Source organism: Haliotis rufescens, unplaced genomic scaffold (genome assembly GCF_023055435.1).
Source record: "Haliotis rufescens isolate VD_foot unplaced genomic scaffold, xgHalRufe1.0.p SCAF_15, whole genome shotgun sequence".
Lineage (NCBI taxonomy): Eukaryota > Metazoa > Mollusca > Gastropoda > Lepetellida > Haliotidae > Haliotis > Haliotis rufescens.
This window is the reverse complement of record NW_025963835.1, coordinates 24,876,560-24,896,653: the sequence shown is the minus strand read 5'-3', so window position 1 is coordinate 24,896,653 and position 20,094 is coordinate 24,876,560. Positions and strand designations below refer to the sequence as shown.

The following is a 20,094-nucleotide window of genomic DNA, read 5'->3' as shown; positions in this document are numbered from 1 at the left end:
TCTGTGAGGTTGGGTGAGAGAAGCATTGGGAGGGGAGGGGGTGGGGGTGGGGGCTGGGGGGAGGGGATGGGGGCAATGTCGTCATCACTGATACAACGCGGAGGTATATGGGGCGGGACAAGGTTTTGTCGGAGGGGTGGGGCAATCCCATCATCACTGATACAACGTGGAAGAATATGGGTTGGGCGGAGGGTGGAGCAATCAGTGATACAACGCGGGGGTATATGGGGTGGGACAATGTTTGGGCGGAGGGGAGGCAATCTAACCATCAGTGATACAACGCGGAGGTATATGGGGTGGGACAATGTTTGGCCAGAGGGGAGGGTGAGGCAATCTCACCATCGGTGATACAACGCGGGGGTATATGGGGTCGGACAATGTTTGGCCGGAGGTGAGGCAATCTCACCATCAGTGATACAACGCGGGGGTATATCGGGTGGGACAATGTTTGGCCGGAGGTGAGGCAATCTCACCATCAGTGATACAACGTGGGGGTATATGTGTTGTGAGTTTGGGAAGTGAAGGCATCAACAAGTCGCCACACTGATCCCAACATGAGTACATTGTGTCAAGCATATATGCTTTATGTCTTATTAGTACTGATAAAAACGCCACAATGCCATTCTCCCTCGCTTAAGTGTTTCAATATGACTGAAATGAATGAAAACATTATTCAGTATGTATACACACTAATCGACGTTTAAACATCCGGCATAAATCATTACCTTGATGTTATGTAACGCTTATAGTAGTTTATTCATGTTTAGGGCGTTGCTAGTATAACACCATGTGTTTGTATGGATGTTTTATTTATTCATTATCCTTTCACGATGAGCTTCTTGTATTCCAAGAATGATTTGTTGTTGTTGTTTAACGCCGTACTCAGCAATATTCCAGCTATATGACAGCGGTAGATAATCGAGTCTGGACAAGACAATCCAGTGATTGATATGTGAACAACGATCAACGCCGTTGGGATACGATGACACGCCATCAATCCTGACAACCCGATCAATTTGGTCGCCTCTTACGACCAGCATGGGTTGCTGGGGACCTGGCCGAGAGACGCGATGGGGTCCTACAGTCGCGGTCCTCGGCTACTGGGGACCTATTATTAGCCGGCATCACCACGGGTCCAAGTTATTATGGTTGAGTGTCCGAATGTACATTACCTGTGAAAGTGTGCTCATGTTGTATTTATCATGTATTTTATTGGGAATGAATACTCAGGCGTCAGTGCCTCGACAACAGACAATCTCATTAAAATCATTTCACTTTCTCTCCCATACGATCCCTTTCTGCTTCACGATCTGAGGACACCTCTACAATCGGCCAACCTCGCCCCTTTCCGTAACGGAAATGGCCGAGCTTTTTCAGATTGGACACATTTACAGAAGGTCGCGTCTGGTGAACCCTGAACCACCAAAACGAAAGGAAAGATGCGTGGGTGGTAGAGCCAATCAAATGTCAGCATTATAAAACAATTCGGTTTCATTTCTTTTCTCCCTAGGAAGTGTCCATCACTGACTAGGAAAACTAGGAGCGTCCGCCCGGAGAGCGGAAGTACCGGGGTTCGATCCCCGGCCGCGTCATACCAAAAGACGTTAAAAGATGGTACTTGTTGTTACCCTGTCTGGCGCTCGGCATTAAGGGCTAAAACAAGGACTGGTCGGCTCGGAGTCAGTATACTGTGTCTGAGTGGGGTATTCATGTTAAACTGCGGCATGGTATCTCAGTGAGCTAGCACTATAAATGGGCATCAGTCCGGACTAGTACAAGCAGCCACACAAACACACACACACCTGCGTGCACGTCGCTATACAAGTGCAATAATCTTGGACGCGACGTTAACCCCAATTTCACCTCACCTATTAGCGGGGATTTTTTTTCGCATTCGGATTTCCTCGGTTATGTTCCATTATGCTTGTGTGAATGCTTCGCTCACTCGTACCGAGAATACGTCTCGACACCGATTGGCAGTTTAAAAACGGAGATGTCCTCAGATCTTTCACAGACACGTATCGTATCGGAGTAAAGATCTCTTTTAATAGGATTGGACAACAAACATAACTTTTGTAAATTGTTAAGAAAATAAAAATGCCTGTGATATGGTACTTGGTATTGTTGTGTTTTACATTACAAAGCATTTTCGTTTTATCTGGCCGCTGTTACTTTTTTGTATATCCTGATAGATAAAGGCTTCGTTTTTGCGCTCATTGTTCCAAAGATATTTTACAACCTATGTTGTATGTAACGCCAAGAACTCGTTAATTTATTTTGTCTTAGGAATGAGCATATACCCTTAAATTGGCATGTAAATAATATTGCTCTATGTTTTACTTATGTTTTTTTTACATATAAATTTCGGCTTGTATATTTTGTCCCAAGAGCTTTTTTAAGGTCATTTAACCTCAAACATACACTGACACCTTTTTTATTTTGCCTATATTGTCTTTGCATAATGATGAATAATATAATATCCGCAGATACAAGTCTTGAGAGGATGTGCCATACACGACAAAGACGCCCTGCTCACAGAGACTGGTTTCCGGCTGTCTGTGAGTTGCGGCATCTATGCGTTGTGTTGTGATCGATCAAGAGTAGTTGGCCATGCATAAACTTGAAATGATTGCCTGTGTGGCGGCCATACAATTACCGAAGCATGTGGCAGGATTTGACTTCGGACCTCCTCACAGATGGGACATCTTGTCCACTTGAACTGAAAGGTTAACCAGGCAGCCACGGCAAGGAAAACTTATCAGCTGCAGGGTGACGCCTGTAGCGACCAGAAGTGGGATACGACCAGAAATGGCATAAACACCATCGAGAATCATATGTGTCGCGTGTAACTATGTATTTAATTAACAAAAGTTAATAAGAGCAAAATCATCTCCACTTCATAAGTTTTTAATTTTTTTAACTCTGTCTTGCAAGGGGGCACGGGTGGTCCAGTCGTCCAAGGCGCCGCGATTCGCTGTGCAGAGTTGTGTCCCTTGGGCACGCCAGTAATCTATGATTGTGGGTTCGAATCCCGGTTCGCCCCAATTATGTTTCTAGGTTTGTCAGCACCATATCCGTCCTCGTGGGTTTCACCGAAGTGGTAAACGTCTGAGACCTGCATCACTTCGGGCTTTCCTCACACATTAAGCTGACACGCCGCGATATAACTGGAAAACTGTTAAAAGCTGCGTTAAACCCAACTCACTCACTCACTGTCTTGCAATGTGCGCCAATGGCAGTGCAACTGACTCGATGTCACTACACCTTATCTAAATATAGCAGCGTATAAAAAGAGGTAAAGCGGAACTGAAGCGGAATACAATTTTTTTTCTTTCTTTTTATTCACGTCGCCAATGAATAAGTGCAAATTCGTATACAAATTGTCGTGTTGCTTATATTTATATATGTAAATACTAACAATTGCCATGTGTACTTCTAACCACGATATCACTCCCAAATGTATCATTTGATTGTCTATCATAACATAACCTAAACTTTGACTATCTACTTCGTGAGGTGGTGACATGTTTAATAGCAGAGTACTTTTTCTCTTAAATAGCTATTTTGGCCACTTCCGGACACAGTGTTTTTCTTTAAAATAGCAAAAGCCAAAGGAAATACAATTATTCTCAAATTTATATATTTTAAAGATGTTATGCCCTTGCTGTGTATAAAAGTGTAGTAATTCAAGTTTTGTATGGTGGGTATAAAAACTCCTCTGATGGTTGTGTTATGCTATTTTTCAAGAGTTGTAAGAGTTGGACATACTTCTTCTGATACACAGGTGAGGTGAGGTGAAATGGGGTTTAAAGTCGCGTCCAAGATTATTGCACTTATATAGCGACGTGCATGTACGTGTGTGTGTTTGTGTGGCTGCTTGTACTAGTCCGGACTGATGCCGATTTATAGTGCTAGCTCACTGAGATACCATGCCGCAGTTTAACATGAATACCCCACTCTGACACAGTATACTGACTCCGAGCCGACCAGTCCTTGTTTTAGCCCCTTAATGCCGAGCACCAGACAGGATAACAACGAGTACCATCTTTTAACGTCTTTTGGTATGACGCGGCCGGGGATCGAACCCCGGACCTTCCGCTCTCCGTTAAACCCAACTCACTCACTCACTGTCTTGCAATGTGCGCCAATGGCAGTGCAACTGACTCGATGTCACTACACCTTATCTAAATATAGCAGCGTATAAAAAGAGGTAAAGCGGAACTGAAGCGGAATACAATTTTTTTTCTTTCTTTTTATTCACGTCGCCAATGAATAAGTGCAAATTCGTATACAAATTGTCGTGTTGCTTATATTTATATATGTAAATACTAACAATTGCCATGTGTACTTCTAACCACGATATCACTCCCAAATGTATCATTTGATTGTCTATCATAACATAACCTAAACTTTGACTATCTACTTCGTGAGGTGGTGACATGTTTAATAGCAGAGTACTTTTTCTCTTAAATAGCTATTTTGGCCACTTCCGGACACAGTGTTTTTCTTTAAAATAGCAAAAGCCAAAGGAAATACAATTATTCTCAAATTTATATATTTTAAAGATGTTATGCCCTTGCTGTGTATAAAAGTGTAGTAATTCAAGTTTTGTATGGTGGGTATAAAAACTCCTCTGATGGTTGTGTTATGCTATTTTTCAAGAGTTGTAAGAGTTGGACATACTTCTTCTGATACACAGGTGAGGTGAGGTGAAATGGGGTTTAAAGTCGCGTCCAAGATTATTGCACTTATATAGCGACGTGCATGTACGTGTGTGTGTTTGTGTGGCTGCTTGTACTAGTCCGGACTGATGCCGATTTATAGTGCTAGCTCACTGAGATACCATGCCGCAGTTTAACATGAATACCCCACTCTGACACAGTATACTGACTCCGAGCCGACCAGTCCTTGTTTTAGCCCCTTAATGCCGAGCACCAGACAGGATAACAACGAGTACCATCTTTTAACGTCTTTTGGTATGACGCGGCCGGGGATCGAACCCCGGACCTTCCGCTCTCCGGGCGAACGCTCTACCACAAGACCACGGAGGCGGCGTATTCGAACAGAGGATGTTTTATTGAGAAACAGGCAAAATAATAACTTGAAAAGGAATTGTGAAGTTCATTTCAATTTACTTATTAATACCATATCGTTTTCGAAAAGGAAACAAGAATAACTCTTGATCTGTTCTGTCTGGTTGAATGTCTGCAGTATTGATATTTGAAAGAGTCCTTCCCATATGACATTTTCTGCACGATTTGTTTTTAATTATGAACTTTATCATCTGAGTAGTATACAGCTGTGTCGTAGCATTTTAAGTGTGGGATTGCCATTCCTGCTATTCCATTATTCCATTCTAAATCTGGCGTTGGAATATCGAGCCGCAATTCTATGAGAACAAGCATGGCGCATCTGTTAGTCCAGGGCCCACTTGCACAAAGCGATCTTAGCGTTACAACTATCGTAGGGGTATGTTAAAGTATGGCAGTTACGATCATCTTAGCGCTAAGATCGTTTTGTGCAAGTGGGCCAGGTATGGTTGTGTGTGATGCATTCTGTTCATTGTGTGTGCATGCATCTTCCGTTACTGAAATAATATTTTCACAACACGAAAGTAAGGCTTTGAAAATTTATTATATTTACAATGTCATTCTGTCAAAAGCATAATGGTTAAAGGAATAATAACGGTCATGTGACAAGTAGCATGACCAAGCATCTTGTCAACATGACGTTTAAAACAAGCAATGGGGGTTATTAAAATATTATTAAAAATCTAAATATACAGAGGCAGTTGACGTAAACACATCGATTAGCACCTTGAATAATGTTTCACTGTCCATGACTCCATGATAAATATGATGGAACATGTCAATCATGAGTGAGGGAATAAGGTTTTACGCCGCTTTTTGCAATATTCCAGCAACATCACGGCGGGAGAGACCAGCACTGGGCTTCACGCATTGTACCCACTTGGGGAATCGAACCCGGGTCTCCGGCGTGAGGAGCGAACGCTTTAACCACTAAGCTACCCCACCCGCCCACATGTCGGTCATGACTTCATGAGTGAGTGAGGCAATGATGTTTTACGCCGAAGCCTGCTTTATCGCGACGGCCTGTATATAATCGAGTCTCGACCTGGCAAACAATGGTTGACAGCATGAGCAACAGTGAAACAGTCTGTCGATCCTGGTCACATAATCCTCATTTTGGACAACAATTGCGACGAGCATGTAATGACGGGTACCTCTTGTGGAGACCGCCTCCTTGGTCTAGTGGTAGAGCGTCCGCCCGGAGAGCGGAAGGTCCGGGGTTTTATCCCCGGCCGCGTCATACCAAAAGACGCTAAAAGATGGTACTTGTTATTACCCTGTCTGGCGCTCGGCATAAAGGGGCTAAAACAAGGACTGGTCGGCTCGGAGTCAGTATACTGTGTATGAGTGGGGTATTCATGTTAAACTGCGGCATGTTATCTCATTGAGCTAGCACTATAAATCGGCATTGGTCCGGACTAGTACAAGCAGCCACACAAACACACACACGTACATGCACGACCCGTGAAGATTCCGGGGTAGAATAGGTCTTCAGCAACCCATGCTTGCCGTAAAAGGTGACTATGTTTGTCGTAAAAGGCGACTAACGGGATCGGGTGGTCAGGCTCGCTGACTTGGTTGATGCATGTCATCGATCCCAATTGGGTGGATCGATGCTCATGATATCAATCACTGGATTGTCTGGTCCAGACTCAAGTATTTACAGACCGCCGTCATATAGCTGGAATATTGCTGATTGCGGCGTTAAACAACAAACCAACCAACCAACCAACGTACATGCACGTCGCTATATAAGTGCAATAATCTTGGACGCGACCTTAAACCCCATTTCACCTCACCTCACCACCTCTTGTGGGACAGGATATATGCTCACCGAAACAGGAACACCTTGATCACAATTTGATAGTGACACATAGACACATATGCTCATCATGTTGTTTGAATCATACAAAAGACTGCTTTTAGAAGAGGTGTCCTACGATTTTGGAAACTGATAAGTCATTTCATTTACAAATTAACGCTGCTATGATAATGCTCAGCAGTATGGAAACACACACGAATGTTGTATATTTCTTACCACCGATCTTCAAGATATTAAATATTTCGGGCCAAGTGATGTGAGTGTAACGATTTTCAAGAAAAACATAGTAAAACGGACATGACCATATTGGGGACGTACGTAATATCTCTCATAACTTTCTAAACCAGGTCATGTATGTGGAAATGGAATCAGCCAATATATGAATGTTGTTTTACGTCAGTCTTTTTATATGAATATGAAAGCATTGTATACACACAAGCACCTACACCAAAGCATCAGATATTTTCACGAACCTAATAATTGGCACAAATCGTACATTTTGTATTCGAAATAATGTCAAATAGAATCGTAAACAACATTCAGTCAGTATTCAAATGAAAGTATTCCTTCACATGCTAAACTAAAAATCAGTCCTGAAGTAAAGTCAAGTCTCGTTAATCCGACACTCGTTAATCCGACAGTCGGCTTTATCCGACACAAATGATGGGAACCGATTAAATCAATACTATTTAGACCCGTTTATCCGACAGTCTCGCACTGATCAGCATACTCCGTGGTCATCTGCCCGCGAGTACACAGCCCGTGTTGTGATGCAAGATCATGCAAGTAATTTGTTTCTTGTGCTCGTGAAGATACATGGGCATTGGACACCTTCGTCTTCGATTCTTACTGCAGCGTGTATCTAAAGTCTATCTCACAATCAGACATGTTTTCCTTGTATCTTCTGTCAAATATCTCATTCTGAGCCACGGTGAAATAATTTTTCCAGTCGCCAACTTCACCTGAAAGACGCAGAATCGCATTGAATAATAATGTGTTTGTATAGGAGGTGGGCATAATATATCCCAAATATTTGAGCATTTATTTAACTTGCTCTTGAGCTGTCCTGTTGCAAAATTAAAACAAAATACGAAACTGAAAACATTTTGCTGATCAAACCGCAGAGTTGCACGTCATCACATTCTGGCCCATCAGCTACAACCAGCCACGAAAATGGTAAGTCGGTTCTTAAACTCCCTAAAAAACAAACGCACATGCGCGTTGATGGATTTATGTAATGCATTAAAGAAGAAAAGCAGCTGAATGTTCACATATGACCCACGATACCACAGTTGAGACTAGTCGCTGATGTAGACATGCCAGGGCAAATGTCAAAGGTTAAGGCCATCTACAGAAAGTGCGTATGTGCCAACATTGGGAGTCAAGATATCCAGCCCATGAAAGCAATTAGGGAACAATTCAGACCTTAGGGAATCATGACCCACTCGGCCTGAGGTACCAGTGGCACCCGACTATCCAACTCATCCCATAAATGTTCAAATCTAGGGCAGGACTTGTATGTAGTTAGGTATGCTGTTGTGGATTTTGTTCTATGTCGTGTGGCATTACCGTGCTGGAATGCGGCGTTGGCGTTCTGCATAATTGGAGTGACGTTCTGCAGAATTGGAGTGACGTTCTGCAGAATTGGAGTGACGTGTGACCGCGGTTTTTCATCTGGGCGACTTTGAGCTTCTTAGTTGCCCTGAACGGGCAAGTTGGTCCTGCCTTTGTGCGAGATTTTTGCCCACACCACCACGCTACCTCCACCAAATATTTCGACTTCCTGTATGCAGTTAGGCGGCAAACGTTCACGTCGACGTCTATACACCCGACATTTTCCATCTGCACGACGAAGCGAACAACGTGACTCTTCGCTGAACTAGAGTTCTTCAAAGCAGATAAGCCAATACTCTGTGGACATGACACAACTGACCCGGTAGTCTACGATGTTGCTGCAATAAAATGATACCTCGAACTGACCGTCTGGCTCGAAGACCTACTGGCGCTTCATCACCGTCTGGGCTAAAATCTCGCGCAAACCCGGTTTGGCGGATACTGAAGAGGTTGCCGTGGTGGTCCCTTATCGTAGGTGACGAACCCCGATGTAGCGGTCCTAGGCTATATGGTGGTCACCCGATCTTGGAAAGTCACGCGTTGTCCCTTGTTGTTAACGGTTCCAAAGTCTCGTGGTGGACCTTCGGGAGACATGAACGTCCTGGTCACCGCAGTTGTTTGCAGTTGTGTAATAGACCAGATAAAGAGGACAGTGAAACTAAGACCATGCACTTTTAATAGACCTTGTCTTCATGGTGCAGATCGCACAAGTGGCAAAGGCGAATTCGCATGTTTGTTAACTGCATCTTGCTGCACTAGACAACCAGTTGTCGGACTTTCATTTTTGTGAAAGCATCAGTGGCTGAGTGGGTTAGATCGCTGACTTTGTGTGCTGGCGATTAGGTGCCTCACTCTGGCAAGTGTGGGTACGAATCCCGGACAGAACTCAACTAAAAAAAAAGTAATAGAATCTATACTTTACTAAGAAAGTGTTATCCCAAATATAACATGTGTTACATTTGACCACTTTCTAAATGGCATTGTGTATTCATTGCTGTGTTTTGGCCAGTGTAGGAATGGCGATGTGTTTGGACAACCAAATTACATTCATTATACCTGTATCACTATGCCTAACATTCTGACATATTAATGATTTCATTCATTTTGCGCTTCGTTCGGTATGCATCTTCCCATGGCAAGAGAGTTAAGTGACTGTAAAAGTACAGTTTCCACCCTCGTCGAACTAGGCTGGTATTATGGAGTTACATTTTGGCTGGACTAACGAGTCTATGCATAGTCCAATCAAAATCGCGCAACGAAATCGAAATCCGGTTCGTAAACTGTGCAGATTTCGGTCGATTGCAGTATTGCAAAGCATGTGCACCGTCAACTCGTTCACAACAGATATTTTCCAAATCTTTTCATGTTTGTAATCAAGGTGCTCACGTGATTTGATGCACCTCGCCATGGAACACCCGTTTTATTACAATATAGATCTTGGCTATCGATCAGATCGTCTTGACTGGGCGCCGCCATTTTGTTTGAAGCAAATGCAAGTGATACGAGAGGTTGAATTTGATTGGTCCATAGGGAGAGGCTTAGAAGGGACATAACTCGTAATAGCCACTGGTGGCGCTACGATCGAGCCCAGGAATTCCAGCCTAGTTCAGTTAACTCCCTTGCCTCGAGAAGATGTCTTATAGTGGAAAAGCATCGGCATCATCAAAGCTCTAAGATTGCTTTGGTGAAGAGAGCCCAAGACAGATGAGTGAGTGAGTATAGTTTGACGCCGCTTTTAACAATATTACAGCAATATCACGGCGGGGACACCAGAAATAGGCTTCCCACATTGTACCCATGTCGGGAATCGAACACTGGGTGTTCGGCGTGACGAGCGAACGCTTTAACCACTAGGCTACCCGACCGCCCAAGACAAAAAGGATACCGAGTTCCTAACAGGATGTAACTGTAATCGTACTTGTATATCAATGGGCGACTCCACTTCCATTGACGGGGGCACGCGTGGCCCAGTCGTCTCAGGCGCCGCGATTCGCTGTGCAGAGTTGCGTCCCTTGGGCACGCCAGAAACCGATGATTGTGGGTTCGAATCCCGGTTCGCCCCGATTATGTTTCTAGTTTTGTCAGCACCATACCCGTGCTCGTGGGTTTCACCGAAGCGGTAAACGTCTGAGACCTGCATCGCTTCGGGCTTTCCCCCCCACATTAAGCTGACACGCCTTGGTGTAACTGGAATACTGTTAAAAGCGGTGTTAAAACCAATTCACTCACTCACTTACTTCCCTTGACAACCAGCTGATAGATGGTAGACACACCTCATTCCTTTTTTATCAATAAATACCATTACAGTAGTTAGATGTATAAGTGCTGGCAAGTGTACCTACCTTTTCTGTACATCACAGCTGTTCCGTCAGGTGCTTTAATGAATTTGCCTTTCGATTCCTTCATTTTGTTGAAACTCGTCAACTCTTTTACTTTAAGGTAGAATTCCTCTGATTTCTCAGCATTCAGAAACTTTGCTAACTTTCTAATACCGAAAAGTGGATCCTGAAATAGATGCAATATTGACTGATATCACAATGATAAATTGATATGCCTTTAAGCGCTCTCAATTGTTGTCGGGCTTCCACCGACCAACTCCCCGCACAAGGGGGCATCGCAGACACCACACCACACCAAAATCCGCAGTACATCGTTGCGTCCCTTCATATATTGGCTGACATTATCATAAGTGTAAAGATATATAGGGGATACCCATAACGCGCTCGGCATTGTTGTCTCGCTTCCACCGGCTCCGTCTCTCTATATTACAAATTCTACAGAATATAATTCACGAAACATGCGTCTCTATCCTCGCTCAAGCGGCAGGGTTAACCAGTCGTCTAAGGTGCCGAAATCCGCATTGCAGAGCTGCTTACCTTTGGTCGTGCCAGAAACCTGTTATCGTGGTGAAGCCCATTTCTGGTGTCCCCGCAGTGATATTGCAGTGATATTGATAAAAGCGGCGAAAAACCATACTCACTTCCAGGTTTGTCAGCACCATACCCATGCTGGTGGCATTCACAAAACTGGTAAACGTCGGAGACATGCATCAGTTATCTAAATGCCTTTCAAAGACCCATTTGAAAGACAGTTCCACTTTTGAATGCAATGAACTATCAACGCTGACGACATGGAAAGAAGACTAAATAGTCGTGACCATGGTGGCATCGTGGGTCGCCTTCAAGAGAGTTCAATAGAGTTAAACATTGCGAGAAATCACGTCCTGTCACCTGCTTTACATATTTAGTCAACAACATAATGTGTTTTTTTCAGCGTTTGGACACCAGGAGTTGTCATTATAATAATAAGCCATGTGGGATTATTAACATGAAGTGCTGATCAGTTATTACACGGGACATCGTATTAATGTAGAGTAAAAATAATACTAGTATTCAGCTAGTCTGGAAGTTAATTTAAGGTACCGACGTTTACTACAAATCTGAAAAACTATTGGACCTACTCCAGTCAAAGTTGGTATGAGATTATTAAACAGTCATACATAACTGGATATTACATTTAAAGACAATCGGTGCATGAATAAAAAATCTGTCTATTTAGCTATCACTATATTTCATCAACAACCAGACCTGTTCGTCACGGGTGGAACGAGCATTCATTGTAACAGCCATCTGCATAATGCTACCCCTGCGTCACAGGGCCATATGACACAGTTGAACCAATCAACTCAACTCGAAAGGTTGCACGTTAATCACGCACGCACGAATACGGTGTTAGCTTTGGGCGTCTCAAGCAGTTATTTAATAATATTTATCCAATTATTTTTACATTCTTTTTCAGGTCAGTGTTATTGACTTGAATTCCTTACCACATTATTATATTTCATGCATCATGTTATTTGGTGTAATAACCAGACTATAACTTTGACATTCGCAAATTGTCCGAATATAATAACGCCCGACATATCGCCTGCCTATGAATCAAGTGCAACCATATTAAATGCCTCCCTCTCATTAGTGTAGCGATACGCTAGAATTCTAAGGGTCTTTAACATCCCCTTCATTTGAATAGACACAATGCATTTCCCATTCACCACCACATAAGCCCCGAAAGACCTTTCACAATGCTATACAAATAGAGCACGTGGCGCCGTGCAGTTAACTGTTACCTCTTTTAGATCTTCATACACCAGGGTCAAGGTCGGCAAGTCGGGATGGGTTGTCCCAATGGCAGCCCAGTCCTTCAGGTATGTGAAAAACGACCCGAAGTCAACTGAAAAGTGGAGATTGTAGTATTAGAGGTTTGTGAAACTTCTATTGTTGGTTGAAATTGGGGGGGGGGGGGGGGGGGGGGGGGGCTGACTTGAAAACGAGGCTCGTGGTTATACATGGTAACATGAATGCACAATGATTTCGAGATGAAGTTTTGCGAACAATTGTGGAGCCTTTTATCCAGCAACAACCCCGTGGAATCATTTTCCAGCACAACAATGGACGCCGCATACGACATGGTTGACGCGGAACTTCCTTAACAACGCGAACATTCAGGTTTTAACATGGCCGTCATGCTCGCCGGACATGAACTCCACTGAATATTCATGGGACCACATCGATCGCAAAATCAGAAGTCGCCCAGTGGCTCCGGTCAACCGCCAGCAATTGGAACAATGCATCCTTGCCGAATGGCAACGCACCACCCCAACGTCATCCGACGTTTGACGTCATTGGCCCGTCGACGTGTTCTGGCGTGAATAAATGCTCTAGGTCGACATACCCGATACACTGACACTGTGATGAGTATTCTGACACTTCACACACTTGTGTCATGTGTTATGACTGGGACTTTCATTGTTGACCCATCGTGTCTTTTATGGGACTGTCCGTCTGCATCTTAAAGCTTGGTTGCAATTGATTTTTGTCCACATGGTGTTAAATGATTGCTCTAATGAAATATACCCATATGTATTTTCTATGTGTTTTTGTACTTCGTCCATAACCTTTCAAACACTTAGTATCGTTTCTTTTGGACTTAAGTGTAGCATTAAAAAATCAAAATCTGAGAAAACCATTTTATAAATAACCTTCCTGAAAATACAATTACTTTTTAAACTTATGGTTAACTTCTAAAATGAAGCGTACATGTGTCAATTCCCTGAATGTAATGAGACACAGTTGTAAATAAATGCATTTATTAAAAAAACAAACCTGCATGGTGTCATAACAACCATTATAATATAACAATTTTGATAAATCGTATCACACTGAAATTATACACTGGATATTCGAGGATGTCTACAACTCAATCTGGTTCCGAAATCTCTGGCGAAATCGATCGGTGAAACTATTATTAATTTATATTCCACAAAGAACATATGGAGATCATTCTCTTACGGATTTCGGGACAGAAAAGGTTCCAAGCCCCTATGCTTGACGTGAGGGCAGATTAATGACGAAGATAACTGGCAAGTAAAGTGAACATAATAACTTTGAAGATTTTAAAACTTTCGGTCCCTCACAAATCCTTGACCAAAATTTAAATGGAAAAATGAAAAAAGCTTAAAACAGAGGACAAAAGATCGACAGGCAAAATCGTCCTCCAAACGAAAAGTTCCGGGAAGCCGATGCAGCGCGTCTGAAAGTGTGAGCACTTTCACGTGGACATTCAAATACTTTGTACGAATATTATGAATTTTTATCTCTCGGAAATTGACTTATTTATAAATGTATCTAGGAGAATCGCAACAAAAGCCAATCACTTTTTTTCACTTTACTTGTCCGTTAATATTGTATGTTTGGTTGACTGTGTATTATTGTGACCAGGGTCCAGATGTTCGAAACGACTTAAGATTAATCTTAACAACTTACGTTACAGTCTACAATTTCCTTACGATAGCTTTAAGACAGTCTTAGGGCTAAGATCGTTTCCAAAATCTAGGCCCAGACAGCGTGTTTGTACCATCAGTCAGCAGTTTGTCTGGAAGTTAGCTGACTGCGGCAAAAAACAACATTCACCCCCTCACTCACTCTAAATAGTTCTAACCTTTCCCATCCAGCATTAAAGGGAAATAATTCTCCCATTTCCCATGATAGTCATAAACATGGGTAAGTTTCCTGTGGTGGTGGAAGTACGACACTGCCATGTCCTTGGGGTTTCGGAGAACGTAGATGATTTTGCACTTCTTCTCAAACACACCACGTGGCAGCTGCTCGACAAGGCAATGCGTGTTTAAAATTCGCGGGGACGGGAACTTCTCTAGGGCGTCATTTTCGGTGAATTCTAGCATCAATTTCTCCTTGTTTATAACAGTCTCTGTGTCGCCTGACAGAAGAAGGCGGACCATTTCCCACACCCAGTGAGTACCTGAAATATCACAACAGAGAGAGAGGGATCAGTTCATATTTCGCAGCGATATGGAGTAGCCTTGTGCTTATGGGGCCTTTACACAGGATGGCGACCTTTGGGCCTCCCGTGTGCGACCATGAAATTTGCCAGGTCGTCGCTGGAGGCTCAACGTAGGCAGAATGGTTGCCCAGGTCGTTCCAAGGTGGTACACGAGAGGTTCAGACATCGCGATGGACGCCATGGTCACCGTGAATTTTTTAACATGTTCAAAAGTCGCCGAGGAGGTTGGTTGCTCAAAGGTGGCTCAAAGGAGGCAGAAGGGAGGCACAAGCATTGCCATGTTGCAGAATGAAGGCACTGTGGTCGCCCAATGGTCGCCAGGTAGAAGATGCGTTCTGCTGCAAATGTATTCCGTTAATCTGGGCGATGCTTCTGCCTCCCTTGTGCCTCCTTTGGGCGACCAACATGGTGCATCGAACGATGACTGATGCGACCGCCGTGCCTCCATTCGGCGACCACGGCGACCCTTGAGACACCATGGTAAGGCTTCTGCCTCTTTTCTGCCTCCTTTGAGCTACCTGTACTGCCTCCCCAGCCTGGCTTTAAATGGAGGGCTTGTACCTGCAGTGTTTCATTGTGGTTGCAGACGCTGAACAACTCGAGCAGTTACTGCTGGCTGGATGATTGTCAATCACTACCCTTGTGTATACATAACAGGCTTCTCTACTCCAGTATAACAATATCTACTCTACTGTATAAACATTGCCTCCTACATTGCCTCCTACTTGTATATATTCTTGTCAACCACACTCTGTATATCACTTGCTTAATAACGGTGTTAGAACCTTCACCGAAACGTCGCTCTTGTAATAAAGAAGTTGTTCATCCATAAATTCTTATCTTTACTTATTTTTACGCCACCGTGATATTGATGGAACATTGCGGAAAACGATGTAAAATCACTCACGCACTCACTCTGAATGTTTATATTTGTGTCCAACACGTGTCATATATTGCAAATAATGCCCAACAGTGGAACTGAGGTCGGCTCAGCTTTCGGAATCGGGGAGGAGTGTGTGAGTATACGCCGCTTTTTGCAATATTCCAGCAATATCACGGCGGGGGAAAACCATAACATGGGCGTCAAACATTGTACCCATGTGGGAATCGAACCAGGAACTTCGGAGTGACGGGCGAACACTATAACCACTAAACTATCCCATCGCCCCTTGCGAGGGAGGGACAATAACACAAAGAAGCCTGGTGTGGGATATGCGACCCGTATAAGTGTCGGGATCTACAGGTCGTGGTTCTGACCCAACCTTCTGGTGTCAGCTCCACTACCCAATGCGCCCGCCTTGGTTTCTCTGGTGGTAAAATGCCTTTGACATGTATTACATCATTATCACATCAAGCCGCTGCAAATGAACTGAAATACTGAAATAGAACCCACTCTCACTAGTGAATACAATTGTTAGGCACATTGGCCAAACACTACTATGATTTTTTTCTGTTTGCTCAGTAAAAAGGCTATAAATTGTTGTGCGAGTCAGTCACGTCATTACTGTAAGACCTATATACTAGCAGTCATACACGTTAAACAATCATCCAGGTTTCACACACAGACACACACAGACACACACACACACACACACACACACACACACACACACACACACACACACACACACACACACACACACACACACACACACACACACACACACACACACGCACGCACACACACACACACACACACACACACACACACAGAAATGCTCAGAAAGAAGACATTTCAACACTCCCAATTGATTGGCGTTTCCTGTCAGAGAAGAAAATTGTTTGTGTTGAAGGACTGAAACCATATTCTGCCTCTTAAAGAAAAACTCAGAAAAAGAGACGCGTTTTCTGGACTGCTTACCACATTTAGGATATGCGCAGACAAAGACGTCATCCTCTCTGATGGTGAGGTCGCGGATTCCTTTGATGACATCAACGGGGAATTCAAGGTATGCGGACTTGGGGTACAGATGACCATCCACTTCCAGGAAAGTGATGTTGTCTCCGCCTGCATCCGGGATCTTTACGGCTGACATCCTCCATTGTCACAAGAGAGGGGGTTATTAATGCACGGTACTGTAGTTTGTCAGAAGTCTAACGATGTCTTATGAAACACTGCATGTAACGTCTCATGAAGAACTGTTTGTATTAGTTATGATCTGGAAGAGAACCCTGCTCAACGGATTTGTACCAGGCAAACCAGTGAGTGGATGTGTCAGCAACATGTCAAGCCACGCCATCGGTTATTATTTTGGTTTATTTGTTTGTTGTTCAAAGCCGCACCCAGTAATATTCCAGCTGTATGACGGCGGTCTGTAAATAATCGAGTCTGGACCAGACTATCCTGTGATTAATATCATGAGCATCGATCCACGCAATTGGGATCGATGACAAGCATCAACCAAGTCAGCGAGTCTGACCATCCGATCCCTTTAGTCGCCTCTTACGACAAGCATAGTGGCCTTTTACGGTTGCTGAAGACCTATTCTACCCCGGAACTTCACGGGTATCCATCGGGTATGGAGGCTCTCACTCGGCCAAGACACAGGGTCACTTGGTCCATTTAGACTTCTCAATCTGAGTAGGACCAGCAATGGGAATTGGTGAATTGTTATATTTCGAGTGACACGTGTCTTTAACGTAAAGTTTAACATAAACTTTAACCATAAATATCCAACCGTTTATTGACAAATGTTTCACAAAACAATTGATTATTGTTGTTTCAAACTCAAAAGGACCTGAGAAGAAATTCGATTTATCGATTGTTCGATACATCCGTTTGTTTGATTTCTTTGTTCTTTAACGCTGCACTAAGCAATATTACAGACATAGTGCCCAAACAGTGAAAAAGAGGTTGCTCAGTTTTCAGTATCGGAAGGGTTGAGTGAAGGCCGCTTTTAGAAATATTCCAGCAATATCACGGCGGAAGGACACCATAACATTCGCAACATAAATAAACGATAGTGTACAGTGGATTACAGTACAAAACAGTTCGGGTTAAACAAGCAATACAGCGTAAGGGTAACTATTAATGATAGGATAAAACAATCCCAATATGTACAGTTTAACATATCAGGGTAATTTTGTACTTGTATTTGACATGACTTCAGAATAAACAACAGCCGATTCAATGCATCACAGATTAAATAACTATTGACATGAGAACCTGCTGTCTTTTAAAAAAATAAAATAGAAGAATTGAGATAAAACTTAAGGATGACATCAGAGTTGCTAGCGTTCGAAGTTTTTTTCAGGTGCAGTGTGTTCAATAAACATTTCAATTCAATTAATCATATAAACATATCTAATAAATTATATCACTACAAATGATTGTCATAACGTTTTTGTTTCTTATGACATAACTACTCACGATTATCAGAATATAAATAAAAAACATTTCGCATATAAACATATCAAATAATCACACATTACATTATACACAAATGGATCAGATGGAACTTTAAATAACGGTACAATAACTAAGACAACACATATAATTCACAATGCCAATGTCAGCTTGAATTAATGCAACAATAATGATAGACGTATTTGTAGATGTAGTACGGTAATGCAGTTTCGCGCATTCCGTAGTTCTTCTAATACGAGTGTTATTAGCTACTTTATGCAGAGCTCGCATACGAGTGTTGTGTATTTAATTATTAACATCAAGTTACAGGTATTTTATCATTTCCTATCAAGAACAAAGCTGACTGATTATTAACTAAGTCCAGCATTACTGCTAGCAATGAATCTACACATATTGACGACATGACATATTTTACCCTACGATGTTGTTGATACTTGTGTTAGGTTTCTTATTTATCAAACGGTTATCAAGATGTTGATCAGAAATAATTAATTTCATATTTTGGTGATGGAAATTACTACAACCTACATAAATGATACCTATAGTGGCATAGTGCGCATTACTTAATGTTGAAAACATTCCTAAAACGTTATAGAAGATTCAAAATACATTAAACAATAACTTAACAATAAACCAACGCGTGTAGTCGAAAATATACAATGTTCAAGAAATCTAAGACAATAATCATGAAATACATTCAACATATATGAAAACAACCATTGCAACAACGCATGAAAATGTCTTACCTTAAAATAGAATAGAAGAATTGAGAATAAATGATGACATCAGAGTTGCTAGCGTTCCAAGATATAGTCAGGTGCAGTGTGACTTGGTAGTCAAAGTGCACCTACTTCTATAGTGGAGGGACGCATAGCAAACTCTGATTGGTTAAGTTTTGAAAACATCATTTTAAATCATAGTCACCATTACTTCCTTTGTTATTTCATGTGTTGATACAATAATCCCATAGGTTACCTAACTGATGTCTACTTTATTGGTCAGCGTGTCAATCTGGAATTGACACGCAGCCGGGAGCTGTAATGCGAACAGGCATCTATTGTCTAAGTTATGTCTCTTGTTACATGGGTGATAGCATTTTACTTAATCAAGGGTACAGGGTACTAATTACTGATGCAACCAGCCATAACGAGTGTTGTTTTAACGGGTCTGCGTTTTGGCAGGTCTACGTTTGGGAAGATACCGTTTTTACAACCTATGTGAGTTATTGCCAAATATGAGATATCCGAGGTTTGACTGTAAGGATACGTAAGTGTATTTGATAAATTTTGAATATTATTTTTATATTTTGAAATGAATTATTAAGCAAGTTTCCGCACTATGACAGAAGGAACCGACTATCAGTTCGGTACATCTGAGCTGTCGTAACAGTGATGTTTTATCAGAGCAACTATTTAGGTTTTGATAAAACTCGTACTGGGTAAAATATATCCTTTAATGAAAAGAAATAATCTAGTACTGCCTTAAGAAGATGCAAATGAACACAGCAAATATATACTAATGGAAATGAATAAGAGGTGTGGGGGTGGGGGGTTGGGGGTGGGGGTGGGGGTGGGGGGGGGGGGGGGGGGGTTAGAATCATAACTGGCTCAATGTTACACGGACCAATATGCACCACAAAGAAAGATTTCTACATGCAATGTTGCACAGGTATCTAGTGCAGGTGATATCTCTAGTCTAACGTATGATTAGGTTTTATGCCTTCCTCTTCCCACTGGGGGCACGGGTGGCCCAGTCGTCTAAGGCGCCGCGATTCGCTGTGCAGAGTTGCGTCCCTTGGGCACGCCAGAAACCTTTGATTGTGGGTTCGAATCCCGGTTCGC

The 20,094-nt window shown here is 42.6% G+C and overlaps 1 protein-coding gene across 1 annotated transcript; it reads right to left on the bottom strand.

Annotated features, from left to right (window-relative positions):
* Positions 1-6,779: 6,779 nt before the first annotated feature.
* On the bottom strand, positions 6,780-19,276 carry LOC124150975 (sulfotransferase 1C2-like). Its single transcript, XM_048395928.1, has 6 exons — positions 19,000-19,276; positions 16,748-16,928; positions 14,524-14,844; positions 12,653-12,756; positions 10,869-11,031; positions 6,780-7,874 (listed from the first exon to the last, which is right to left on the bottom strand). The coding sequence occupies exons 2-6, from the start codon at positions 16,920-16,922 to the stop codon at positions 7,759-7,761; spliced, it is 879 nt and encodes a 292-aa protein (XP_048251885.1). The 5' UTR covers positions 16,923-16,928; positions 19,000-19,276; the 3' UTR covers positions 6,780-7,758.
* Positions 19,277-20,094: the final 818 nt, after the last annotated feature.

Bases quoted from the DNA above. Each gene is read 5' to 3' on its own strand.
- LOC124150975 (XM_048395928.1), bottom strand. From the start codon at position 16,922: ATGTCAGCCGTAAAGATCCCGGATGCAGGCGGAGACAACATCACTTTC. The intron at 12,757-14,523 runs GTTAGAACTATT...TCCACTTTTCAG, and splicing joins TTTAATGCTGGATGGGAAAG to TTGACTTCGGGTCGTTTTTC. The intron at 7,875-10,868 runs GTAGGTACACTT...TGCGTCTTTCAG, and splicing joins AGCTGTGATGTACAGAAAAG to GTGAAGTTGGCGACTGGAAA.